This window comes from Phalacrocorax carbo, chromosome 6 (genome assembly GCF_963921805.1).
Source record: "Phalacrocorax carbo chromosome 6, bPhaCar2.1, whole genome shotgun sequence".
Lineage (NCBI taxonomy): Eukaryota > Metazoa > Chordata > Aves > Suliformes > Phalacrocoracidae > Phalacrocorax > Phalacrocorax carbo.
The window spans coordinates 46919067-46932744 of record NC_087518.1 but is presented as its reverse complement, the minus strand read 5'-3'; the positions used below and the strand labels follow the sequence as shown (position 1 = coordinate 46932744).

General features: G+C 45.2%; 1 protein-coding gene across 1 annotated transcript in view; it reads left to right on the top strand.

The window, feature by feature from the left end:
* Window positions 1–622: 622 nt before the first annotated feature.
* RNF11 (ring finger protein 11) overlaps window positions 623–13678 on the top strand; it is a 33239-nt gene continuing 20183 nt past the window's right edge. The window contains exon 1 of the mRNA XM_064455114.1: window positions 623–1306. Coding sequence (XP_064311184.1) covers window positions 1184–1306 — 123 coding nt within the window. The 5' untranslated portion in view covers window positions 623–1183. The remainder of the gene's footprint in view (window positions 1307–13678) is intronic.

The window sequence follows — 13678 nt, the reverse complement described above, 5'->3', positions numbered from 1 at the left end:
GTGAGCATCATTCCCCTCAGTGTGGGTCTGTGCTAGCACAATCACGCAGTGAAAGGGGGGCATTTGCTCTCTTGAATTTATCTACACTTATCTATACTTATATCCAAGCATGGAAAGAATTCTATGAGGAAAAAAAAATGGAGCTACATATATGGTTTATCTTAGTATCTCCTTATCATATTAAGAGCCGTAACGGCTACCTTCAGAAAGAGAGAAGTGATACAAAAAGCACCTGTTGCTTTTTTTGCTCCCCATTCGGGGTTCAGCGCCCTGCCCTACAGCTATGAACGGTACCCACTCGAGTAACGCCAGCGGCAAGCACCAGAGCAACCCCCTTTCCTCCCCGAGAAACAGCTTGGGGGTGAACCCCGCGCCGGGGAAGGACCCCCGGCCTCACACACACCGCCACCGCCACCGCCGCCAGCGCCACCAGCGCCACCAGCCGGGGCAACTGGGGCGGGGGAAGCCCGCAGCCCCGCCGCCCGCTTCCCCACCGGTCCGCGGCGGCCGTTCCGCCCCAGCCACGCCGCCATGCCCGGAAAACAAACAAAAACTGCGCTCTCGGGGGTGGAGCAAAGCGGCACCCACCATTTTGGGGCCGGGGAGGGGGGGAGCCCGCCGCCCCGTAGCCGGCGGCAGAAGCAACCCCGGGCCTCCGACCCTGCCCCGCTTCGCCTCGTCCCGCCGGAGGCGGCAGGGCTCCCCCCGCCGCGGGGCCGGGGCCGGGCGCGGCGAAGCGGAGCCCGGCGGCCGCTAACCTGGCCCGGCGGGGAGCAGTGGGAGGAGGAGCCAGGGCGGCCTGTGCGACAAAGCCCAGTGCGCAGGGAGCTGGTGACCAGGAAGCAGAACAGCGTCGGGCTGCCGCGGGGCGGGCGGAGTCCAGTGGAGCCTGCTGCCCCACGCCGCCCCCCGCGGGGTGGGAGGCGGGAGGCCAGTCCTGCCGCCCCCCCCGGCTCGGGGGTCGGGGCGGCCGCGGAGCAGGAGGCGGCCGAGCTGCTGTTAAGCCGCTTAGGGCCGGGGCTGGCATGAGCCTCCCCAGCGCGGCGGCTGCGGGCTGCGCGCTGCGGCGGGGAGGCTGAGGGCGCGGGGCCGCCGCCGCCGGCGGGGGCTGGCGGTCCGTCCCTGACGAGGAGGAGGAGGCGGTGGCGGCGGCGGAGGGGGAGCTCCGCTTCCCGGGGGGAAGATGGGGAACTGCCTCAAGTCCCCCACCTCGGATGACATCTCGCTGCTCCACGAGTCCCAGTCGGACAGAGCCAGCTACGGGGACGGGGCTGAGCCGGATCAGGAGCCGCCGCCGCCATATCAGGTAGGGGAGGGGGCGGGGAGCGGGCGGCGGAGAGTGGCGGCTGCGGGGGGTCGGGGAGGCGCAGGGCGGGCGGCGGGGCCCTGGGGACGGGCTGAGGCGAGGAGCGCGGGGCCGCTCGCCCTGAGGGCTGGGCCGGGGGCCGCCGGCGGCTCCCCCCGCGGCGCCGCTCCTGCGCTGGGCGGCTGCCCGAACCTCTCCCTTTCCGCTCAGGCGTACCGGGGGGAGCCGCTTTGTCTCTTCCAGCCTCACAGCTCGGGCCTCTCGGCAGGGCAGGTCTCGGCGGGGAGCGTCGGGCGGGCCGGGCCCGGCTGGGGGCGGCAGGGGCTCGGCCGCCGCGGGGACCGGCGGGGGGGGGGGGGGGTGGGCAGGCGCCGGCCCTCCGGCCGGTGCCGCGTCCTTTGTTGCCTGCCTGCGGTGACATCAGCGCCTGGCGTTGCGCTGCTCGGGCGACGCTCCGGGACGGGGACCGCGGGCGCGTGCGGCGCGCGAGCTTTGTCCGGCCGCATTCGCCGCCGCCCCGGCTGCGCCCCCGTATTTTTAGCAGCGCCTGATCCCCAGTAAGTAACTCTCCCGGCGCAGGAGATCCCGTTTCCCTCGGTGGTGCGCGGCACCAGCAGGGAAGTGTTTCCCATTGTTCGGTTTTTTTTTGTTTTTTTTTTTTTTTCCTTCTGCGTCTGAGAGAATCTGTTAATTTACATCTTGATGACGAATGGTGGGGGGGGGAGGGCGGTAATGTATCGGTTTTCTCCGGCGAAGGATAAGGTTGGTGTCGGGTAGTGATGGCCTTAATGTGAAAGCCCTCCTGCTCTTGGCCGCTTCTCGGAGGGGTGGTGCTGGAAAGGGGAAGCTGAACTTGGGGTTGCACTTGTCCGCTCCTGTCATCTCCATCCCCATATATAGAAATGTATATTGCCCTAAACAAGCCATCTACAGTAAACGGTCGTGCAGCACTTAAAAAAAAAAATAATTCCAGTGGTATAACTGCATATTTTATTCAGGTTTTAAAAGTATTTTCCAATCTGAAATAATTGGATATGCTCCAGGGGAATCTATAGAAATGACAGTTGAGACAAATTCTGGAGGGTGACTTGAGAGCTCCCTGTTTTCTAGGATGGGAGTCATTCAGTAGTTGCAGACCTTGACGTATAATCAACAAAATTGCAGGAAGTATTTATCCGGGCAGACATGTAATCTACAAGTGCTTTAACAAGTTCAAGAACTACAGCCCTGCTAGGAAGCCCCTGAAGTGTTGAAGAGAAGCCCCATATGTAGCAGCCCTTGCTGATGCAGTGAAGCAGCACTGGTGTTGCATGGCAGTGTGTAGCTGTTTTGTTTGGGTGCAAAAGATTAATATTTTAATAAATTTCCTGATGTGGGGAATTTTTTTCTGACTTCTAAACTATGTCTGCTGAGGTCTAATAAACAAAGTGCTTGGTGGCAGATTAAGTTTTTTAAAGGGCTTGTTGTTCTATATTAAGCATGAATTGTCCATGCGGTTTAGGAATACATCGTATTTTTCTTAACATATAAAGTAAGATGTGTGGAGTTCGTTCCCTTCCCCCTTGAAAACAACCTGTTAGCTCTTGCAGTGCAGAGTGATGAATCGTGTACACATTGTGCAGGCCTTCTCATGTGGGTTTCAGTGTTGCTGCTTTTTTTTTTTTTATTTTATTCTTAAGAACTTCTTGCTCATAAGTGCAGATGGCTGAGAAGACAGTAAAATAAATGAACTTAGTGATGTCTGTTATTGAGTAAGTGTCCCTCACTTGAATAAAGCAGTGTAACACTTGGTGATGTGCATGTAGGTGCTTAGCTGTCTCGAACATCGCTGGCTGTCCTGAAGGCCCCTCCACTGATCCTAGCAATTCCTAAAGCTTCACCTTAAGGTAGCATTTTGTGGCTTGTATAGTCAAAATCCAAAGTCACTCTTTCCACAGATTTTGAACCACAATGGTTTGTGATTTAAAAAAAAAAAAAAAAAGCCTTACCTACAATATTGTGCAGCATTTCAAGTGCTTTGGGGGGATTTATAATTTTGAATTGTTTTGGGTTTAGAAGATGCACAAAGCAGACTCTAAAGGTGAAGAATTCTTCATGCTCTGTTATTGCAGTTGTGCTGGTGATAGGTCACGCTCTCATTTTAACATTTAGGTGGCAGCTTGGATTCGGTGTTACAAATGGGAATTTAGCAGTTTTGTCCTTGTGTATGATAATTACTTCTTTCACGGTATCTTAACCAGAATTAAGAGTGCTTATGAGACTATGTGGACCTGAGGAAGGAAAGCAAGGAAGTGGATAAAATGAGTTTGAAAACTAGCTTGTGGCAGCTAGCAGTATGTGCAAGAAACTAGCAATTTAAAATCTAACTACTGACATTTCAGATGTGAAATGGATATATTTTAGAGAACAAAATCTGGTATGTTTGCTTTTCTGGGGTTTGCAGCAATGGTGTGTCAACTTCCTGAATAGATCTTGCAGGGTATGCAAATTAGGAGAAAGAAGCTTGTTGGGTGAAGACTGAGTTTGTTGTCTTGACGTCTGAAATTGTTGCCTCCAACTTGTAGAAGGTGACTTCTATGTCTCTTGTAACTAACTTCTGTATTATTTTGGCATTTAAAATACTTTTTCGTGTTTTGACAGGACTGTGCCATGGAAATTCAAATGGGAATCATGTTAAACCGTAATTTTATTTAGCTACTTATTTCTAACTGCAAAACTCATCCCCAAAAATCACTTCAGTATTGCGCGTCAAATTTCTTCTAACAGTGAGTGCTATTGAACCGCCTGTATGAAATTCCTGCGTCCAGAAGTGAGATTCCAAATTTGATTGGCAGTATGGACACATGGAGTAATGGGGACTATAACTTCCATTCAGAGGCTCTGCTTATACCTGTCTCTGCTCTCGACTTCTGTGGCAGTCTGTGTTATAAGCTACAGCAGAAGGGCTTCAGAGAGGAAGCATAATTTTAAACAGGTATCTGAGTTAATGAGAATGTGGTCCATTGAAACATCAGCCATTTTTCAGTGCATCAAGCTTAACGGCTAACACAGAAAATAGTTAAGACATAACAAAAAAAAGAGTGTGTTTGTGTGTGGGCTTGGAAGGAAGTGATATCAAGAGTGGACCAACATTTTCATAGATGCTAATTTTGGATGCCTCCATTTTAGAACCCAGAAATTACAACTGTTTTTCTAAGTGCTAAGCATATGCAACTCCATTTTTAACCAGTGAATCTGTGATTAGGAAAGAGTTAGCTTTGGTTTTATTTTTTCTCTAGTCCTAAAAATTGAGTATGCTTTCAAGTTTGTTTTCCTTTTCTGTGTATGACTTCTTCGCCATCTGTTGGCAATATGCCTTCTGCTGTTTTTCCATACAGGGTTACTGTTTTTTCCATTTTTCTCTTACTTCTAGTAGTTCTTCTCAAAGACTTTATTTTGCGGAACAGATGTGCCCCTTTCTTAATCCTTGTCTCATATATCTGTTCTTCAGCAGTTCCATAATAGTTGCAGGAGATAACTTGCTAGTTTATTAAACTTTGGAATCTTACACAGTAAAGAACAGAATACTTTACATCTTTTCTCCCTAAGTTTTGAAAAAGAAACTGTCTGAAAGTACTGTGGACAAAATACATGGCAGTCCTCTAAAAAAGATATATACCACTTGCTATATTAATATGCTAAAAGCATGAGAAATAAGCGCAAGTTCTTGGTATTGATACTCAACTCATAAAAGCATATTTGAAATGTTGATGTGACAGACTAATAAAATATTTTACCCCTTTACCTGAAGGGATCCAAAGTGCACTCTGGTACTCAGTACCACCCTGTGTTGTCCTACAGGCCCAGATAAAATGTTGTTTCAGTGGATCTGGTGGATTTTTTTTTTCTTTTTTTTGAAGGATTAATTTAAAACCTTTTGACCTGGATACTCCTTTGATTAGGCTGTAGGCACAAAATGAGACGAGATCACAAGCACGAGCTTAACCGGATGTCGTGCTCCCATAATCTTGCAAAAGCTGTTGGGGATAGCAGCTTTTGAAAGCGCAGTTTAGGATTGCACCCTCCTCCCATCCATCTGTCTTGGCTGGCACAAAGCACGACGCCCCCCATTCCCATGATGATGGTGCCCTAGGTCCTTAGTGTGTCACTCTCCAGGATCCCCTCAGCCTGGGCGCAGTGCGGCAGATGCAGGCCTGGAGTGTTGCTTATCCAAGGTGCTGAAGAAGCCCCCACTTCGAACAGTCAGAAAGTTTTCCTGAAATAGTTTTCTGCATTTCTGTGTGAAGCTTGTCCCTGTGGCCCCCATGGATGCATGTGTTGGGTGTATTTTTGCTCAACAGAGAAACAAAGCTTTTATTATGCTCTCGTCACAATTTAAGTAGTATATTACATGGGTGTTCCGATGCTGTCTTCTCAAAGGCATGGTAATTAGTATCATTAAAAATTGCAAACCAAATTAATTCTGATATAGGGGTTGCACCCATTAATAGAAACATCCATATAAAATTCTCTTGGGCTACAAATGAGATGATTTATCATCTGTGATTGCATATATTGTACAAGGAAGAAGACTACAGTAGTGTAACACGTTACAATTTGACATTGAGTGGTTGTGGAAAGCTAGACCTGTTGGTATATGTTGGAACAGTGTAAGGGGAGGAAAGATGTGATGGGAAAACATTATATACAGAAAGCTAGCCATGAGCAAACCAACTAGTAAGTTGACTTTCACATAAGAGGAGTATATTTAAAATTTCCACATGTGGGTCTTGCATTTTTTACTGCTTGTCCTCCACATCTCACTGATGACATGTAATGAAATACAATTGCATTTGTGGATGTGAACTGAAATACTGCCCCAGTCCACAATTCCTCATTCCAGTGGAAACTTCAAAGGGCTTCAAGCAAGAGTGTGTCTCTGTTGGTGTGTTGCTGGCTAGTGCCTTCTGGCAGCAGTGCCCTACCTGGAGATCAGCTTCAATGAGGAGGCAAGGTGATGGAGGAGCTGAAGTTGAGAGTTTGCTGTATGGGTGAGAAATGGTGATGTTTTGTGTTTACTTCTTTTCAAGAATATGATTGCTACCAGTTATATAAGCCACCTTATATAACTGGTTCTTAGAAATGAACAAGTGCTATAATAACATTCTGGAATAATATCTCTAACTCTGAAAGACCAAGCGCTGAAGTCACTCCTGATAAATTGTTGCAATACAGTTTAGATGGCTGCATTCAGAAAACTTACAAGCCCACCATGTCTTATGGTGCTGTTCTGCTAAATTATTTGTATGTGTAAAGCAGTAATAAACCTTGGGGTGGTTTTGTTTTTTTAATGTTTTGTAGGGATATACAGTTCATTTATCCAGATATTTATGAATTGCATCTATTTTGAACTTCATTCTAATAGTATCCAAGGTTATTTGGTTAGTGAACAATATGCCATGACACTTCTTACTCCTTCCATGTCTGAAAAACTTAGCAAGTTGTCTAGAGAATTTTGTTGCTAGTGATCAGTGCTAGATGGAAAGTTTCCTGAGGGTACTAAGTCTAACTTCCTTTCCAGATAACAGTTAGAAAAAAACCTGTGCATCTTTATTTCCTGTGTTAATGCATACTGGTTTCAGCACAGCTTGCCAGGCTGGCTGATGGGTGCCGTCTTCCATTTTGCTAGTGCAAAAAGCTGGGGGCGGGGCAGGGGGAGAAGAAAGGAAGGAATGCAAACCTGGAAATAAAGGATACCAGATGGTATCACAGACCTAGGTAACTTTAATCTTGAAAATACTCATTCATAAACTGCTTTTAATGACTATTTTAATGAATATTGGCTGAATATTATAATTCTTTGTCTGCTTAAAATAGATTTTTAACTCCTATTGGTTATAAATATACATTAGATATGGATAGAGAAAATGGGAAGCATATGCTGATGTTTGAGTTCTCTATGTTATCATCTCTCTCTTACGAAAATTAGAGCTAGTTTTTAGTCTCAGTGTTGTTGAGTTGGCAGTCGGTAAAGATCTGTTCCTAGCCATTTTGTCCAGAAGGTTTTCCAAGGGGAATTTTGAAAATAATAGGATATGCTTATAATCATATTTGACAGAATACTGCTTGCTGTTTTACATGGATTTCTGCAAGAAATGTCTTAGTTTGGATCAAGGTGCTATACAAGGTCCCTCCCTGTCTGCCCGTGTCCCTGTTTATCACTTAAACAAAGGAAATAAGCTCGGCTTAATGAACACTTCTGCAGACCCTGGTAATGGTTGTAGACAAACTAGTTGCAGAATGTAAGGTCAAGAAACTAAAAATAACACCACTTGCTTGTAACAGACTTGTGTCTCCCAATGTTTGCCTGTCCTTGTTATTGCCTCCCCATAGACACACAAAGAGAAACGTATTTATATTTTGAAGAGGTAATGGTCTGTGGAATACACTGAAGCAAATCAGCTGTGACTTTTCTATGAGCTAATGAAACAGTTCCTAAGAGACCAAAGAATTACTAAATGAGCAGGTTTTTAGGGATGTCATGGCTGAGTTAGAATAAAACCTCTCCAGGGGAAAAAGCTGAAGAGTCACCATTCTTTGACTCTAAAAGGCAAAGCAAGCTTCAGTTTTGATTTAGACCGCAAGAAAAATATGCCCTGACATTGTGAAGGTCTCAAGTGAAGATGTGTCTCCTTTACTGAAGATAGCATCTTCTACAAAAACACATCCCCTACCTCTTGTCGTTCTGTTGGCCTCTTGGGGGGCAGCTGCAGCAGCGACCTGTCCCAGCAGAGCTAGAGTTGATGTGTAGCTTCTTGCTGGGTAAAACTGCATTGTGGACTTCAATGAGAAAAAAGAAAACCTCCACCCCCAAACCTAAACAAAAACTTCAAAAACGACAAAAAAAAATCACTCTAGTAGACCCAGCATAAGCATTGATGGTTCTTAGTTCAGTCTGCTATTTAGTTTGTAACTTCTAGCAAATCACTTAACTGGTCTGCACTTTAGTTTCCTCACTGTAAAATGAGGAGTGAAGGAGTGATAAAGTTTCTTTAGTGCAGGCATGCTTAGTAATTTAATTCCTGTTTGTAAAGTGTTCTGTGATAATTTGATTTTAGTAAAATAATATTCCTCCATTGTCAGTTACTGCAGAGGTTCATTTTATGACAAACCTACTGCTGTAAAGAGGGAGTTTCATCAGAAGATCTGTTTAACACAGTGGATAAGTCTCCTAAAATCTGTTAGTTCAGCATTTATTTGGCAGCCCGTGTTCCAGATGCTCGATTAGTAGGAATGAAGAGGCCATGGAGATGGTAATAAGAAATCTTGCCTAATCAGGATGATTAATCTTTGTTATGCTGGGAGTTTGTGCATTCTTTCAGGCAAGCCAACCCAAACAAGCAGTACCGCCCTCCCCAAAATGTAGGACCACCATGTGGTTAGGAAGCTCTTATGTTTCCTGTATGTACCGCTGGTTCATTTTTGTGATCAGCAGCTGTTGCTGGCCGTACATCTGGACTTGGTTTCAGAGCCACGGAAAATAAACTAGTTTTATGTTTATTCTGTGGAATGGATTAACGCAAATCAACCATGACCTTCCTATGAACTAATGAAACAATTTCCAAGAGACCAAACAGTTAGAGAGTGGTTGTTTTATTTACCAGTCCTCCATAGGGATCTGCTGGCTGCTCTGTTTCTCATCAGTGAAGAAGAAAGTCGGAATGCCAGTGGCATAAAAGCTGCTGGGCCACGATCCACGCGCAGTGACACGGACAAACAGCAGATGCGTGCAGTAACTGGAGGAGGAGATAAAAGAACCGTCCTTTCAACCACAGTTGCGTCAGCCAGATCGCAACCAGCTGGTTTATTGTATTGGGCATTTCTGCTGATCCACCAGAATGCTTACGCATGCTCTCTGCTTCGCACACGTGCGTGCACACATATCGTATCAAAGGCTGGGCTGATTTTTGAGCGTTCTCATCCTGCCTCTGTTTTTAGCCACTGATTTAGTTTACGGATGATGTAGACCTGAGGTGCCCTGGGGAGGACTGAAACTGTGGGAGGAATGAGAGAAACTGTGACTCAGGAAATTCAGTTTCTCCCTTAGCCCCAGCGTGCAGCAATGAATGTGCAGACTTATTATCCCTGTAAAACTGAAACCTGTTTCCCTTGATCATAGTTTTTGGACACTGGAGAGGCCTCAGTGTCCTCTCGTCTGCTTTTTTTCCCCCAACTCAGAGTAACTTGTGTTTCTAGAGGCATAGTTAAGAAGCAGTCCTCATATGCACCTCACTGAACTCCAAGGCCAAATGCCCATGCAGGGACAACCTCATCCTCAAAGACAAATCTCAGCTGGCATTGTCAATGCTGAGTTTTTTAGAGGTTGGGATTGTAGCTACCCCACATGCCGTTAGAGTTTGGACTGCTAAGAGAGGTCCTAGAAGCATCAAGGAAATGCCTGGTTTATGACTAATGAAATTTAACGAAGGCCCATGAATATCCAGCGGTAAGCAAAAAAAAAACCATTCAGTGCTGGTTTGGACAAAAGCAAGGAACCTGCTTTCCTGCACCCACAATTAAAACCATTAAATTTACAGATACTGCCAGCTTCTAACCTTTGTCATGGCAAAAATGTGTTTTTAAAAAAAGAAGTCAGACCAGAAATGTATGTGTAACATAGCTATATGTACCTGGACAGTAGTTCTGTGGAGGCTGTAAGGTTTCCCTGTAGTTGTCACCACTATGACTCTGTATGGCTCTCCTGATGATTTGTATACCGGCTCTAGGCAGATGGAAATGGAGCAGTATTTATCTGACTTTATTTAATCCCATAAGATGCATCTTGGTAGCGAGGGATACAAATCTCTTATGACTCAGTGTGCAAACGTTGCAGAATTGGATGAGGCTGGGTGCTCTTACCCTTTCTGTTTCAGAGCTGCGGGAGACTTATCGAAGAGATCAAAGTGCATCAGATTCCATTATTTCAGTATTTATGGCACAGTATAATGCATGACTACTCTGGGACGATGCCTGTGTCTGCCTTTTGTTCATCATTGTGATTAAACCCAGATACAGGGTTTGTTCTGTGCACTGGACATGAATCACAATATTTTATTAACATGGTTGTCGAAATCTGTAATTCAGACATAGTATAATTTTGCAGTATAGACGAAGACGAGTATTTATTTTGCCTGAATAATTCCATTTTATTTAAATTTCAGAAAGAGAAGTGATTACTCTCAGGTTTTGAGCAAACAGGTGCAAGCACTGCTTGACTACAGACGTACCAAACTGCTAAACTGGTTTGGTCTGTACTGTTGCTTAACAGAAAGCAGTTAACTGCTTTAGTCAGTGGGAACTACATAAAAGGCTCAGATTAGCAGACTAATGCTCTAAATTCAGATTTAGTTAAGACACTGAAATTCATATTTTAACACCTGTAGACTTTATTTTATGCTCTATAATAGTACTTGTTTAATTGCCATTGCCAGTTTCTGATGTTTTGGGATTTCCCCAGGTTGTTTTCTGTTTAGGTATTACGATTTGTATTGCAGTTGCATCTATGTATCATCAATTTAGCTTATGAAATATGACTAACTCATTGCTTTAGTATCTGCTTCACAGAGTTCTGTAATGTTACAGTGATATATTTGGAATCCTTGAGGCAGTTGTGGATTGTCCTGTAGAGAGTTGCATCCTTGGAACTATATTGCCCTTCTTGGAAGGGAACAACATCACTTCTAAAATTCAAGCAAAAATACTAAATTTAAATTAACTGTTACTTCTTTTCTAGGTTAGTGTGTTTTCATCTCTTAGTTCTTGGGTCTCTGAGGCTCTGTGGACTGTTTTTACAGTGCTCACTAGAGCTAACAAAATCCCGTTTGTAGTCACTAAACTGAGAGTACAGGTCCACACCTCTGCGTGACAATTTTTAGGGATCTGCAAATTGGAAACTAGTAAGAAGCACTGCATAGGTAGTGTTACTCCAAGGTCTGAGCTGAGCCAAGAAAACTCCTCTGCCTGCCCTGATAGAGGCACGCTTCTTTAGCTAATGGCATCTGTGTGATGCTGTAGTGGCTGTGGTGGCCAGGTACCCTCCAGCAGCTGGATGCAGTTAGATGATGGCCTTTGGCCCAAACCCAAGTGGGATGCTCAGTTGCTCCCCTACCCTGCCCTCGATTGGAAGTGGTAGCGTGGTACTTAATCCATCAAAGCGGATTCATATGATAACTCACTTGGAGCTCTGTTGGGTTGTATATAATCCTTCCAGCCAGTTATCTCTAAGAACCAAAAATGAGGTGCAAGGAGAGATTTTTATATCGTGTCTGAATTTAGACAAACTCTCTGGAATTTCTCAGAATTTGTTGTATGTATTTGGCTGTGTGGCTAAACTACTGAAAAGTAAGTTTACCAAGGAATGCCCATTCATTTTGTAAATATAGTAGGTTTCTTGATTTACAGTAGATGGAGTCAGGCATTCAGAGACAGTGTTTAATGACTGATTAGTTTTATTTTTCAAAATCCTTTAGGAAAGAAAAAATACTATCCACACAATTTCGTGCTCCAAGTAATCTTTGTTTTCCTCTATAAACTGCACTCTTGTTCAATGAGAAACCTGTTTTTTTCCCACCTCCCAGAAGCGAACTTTTCCCCAAGAAGCTCTAGATCTGGGTCACCTTGCTGCTTCACCCTATATATAGCTTTTCCTGAAGTGTCTTTATGTAGCTGTCACCTACTCTGAGCTGATAAGCTGAGGAGAAAAGAGCTATAGTTTTAGGCTGAGGTAGGAAAGGAGGGGTGTTTGAGCCTTCCTCTTTTTTTGAGGTCTATTAAATACATCCTATGCACATGGCACTATCTGGATTCCAGTGTGGTGAAGGCCAGACTTTCAAACTCCCAGCTTCACGTCTCTGTCTTTTCAGTGTGCTGTGGCTGAATAATGACCAATTATCTTGGTTAATGAGTGAATTGGATCACGCCTTTGTGCTGGCAGGAGTTCCTGCAGTGGACTCTGAACATGATATCCTGGGGTCAATGTGTTCTTGACTCTGGTCGGATCACGCAGATGGAGATTCCTCCAAGCGGCACTGCTGGCATGCCAGTATTTTTATTGGAAAGTAAAAACTGGGAAAATGGTAGTAACAACTATGTAACTGATGCTAGCAAACAGGATGGTGTTGAGGGATGAGAGAAATGTTTCCACTTCAGGGTTACGAGTCAAACAGTGAAGTGTACTGTAGGCTCGGGGAAATTTGTCCATCCCTCTGTCAGCATAAGGCATTTTTATAAATATAGGGAGTTTATCTGAGTCAGTGGATCAGCAACTTGAGCTATTTGGGCTTCTGCAGCCTTTCTGGGGAGAGAGGGGTATCTTCTATGTCCCTAAAAAAAAAAAAAGTGTTGCTGTCTAACACCACCCCATACTCCTCTCTTGGGGCCATCACACCAGGGACGGGTGCCAGTGGAAACCATCGGTGCCCCTGTGCTGGGATGTGTACACCTCCAGCACGTGGAAACTGGCATCAATGTTTAACTTGATTTGAGGCTGGATTCTGCTCCAGCACTTACAAATAATGGCTTTGATAGGCACTGCTTGGGAGTGAATGCATCCAAGGCCAAAGGAGAGGCTTGGCGGCTATCTCTGTGTTTAGCAGACCACAAGCTGAAACAAGGTGAAAACATGGCATGTGTTGTGATCCACGTTGTGTGTGTCCATGTTTATGGTGCAGAGAGGTCCAACTGAATGATCCACTGCTGCCAAAAGGCACTGCTTTTCCCTCCTGTTTTCTGCTTCAAGCCATGTGCTCCACAGTCTCTTCTTGGTGGGTTTGGTGCTTATGTGATCCCTCAGTAAGTCAGCTCATACCCTTAAAGTGTCTGAAATGGGTTCTCGCTCTTATTTTCCTCCTGTTAGCTTAGTGAACTGAACTGACTTCTTGGTGAAGATTGGATTTATCTGCACTCGTTGCCATCTGTATATTGCATTTTACTTTGTGACATCCCTGGAAAGGTCCAGATGTGTCAGGTATTAGACGTGCTATTACCCGCAAGTACTACAGGAGTTTTGGCATCTCCATGTTACAATTAAGGATATGCTGGGACTTAACTGCATACCAGAGCGTGCACAGAATGAATTTCAAGGGAGGGTATCCTCCCCCTCTACTCTGCCCTAGTGAGGTCACATCAGGAGTACTGTGTCTGGTTCTGGGCTCCCCAGTTCAAGAAGGACAGGGAACTGCTGGAGAGAGCCCAGCAGAGAGCTACAAAGATGATCAGGGCACTGGAGCATCTCTCTTACAAGGAAAGGCTGAGAGATCTGGGTTTGTTTAGCCTGGAGAAGAGAAGACTGAGGGGGATCTTATCAATGCTTATACATAACTGAAGGGTGGGTGT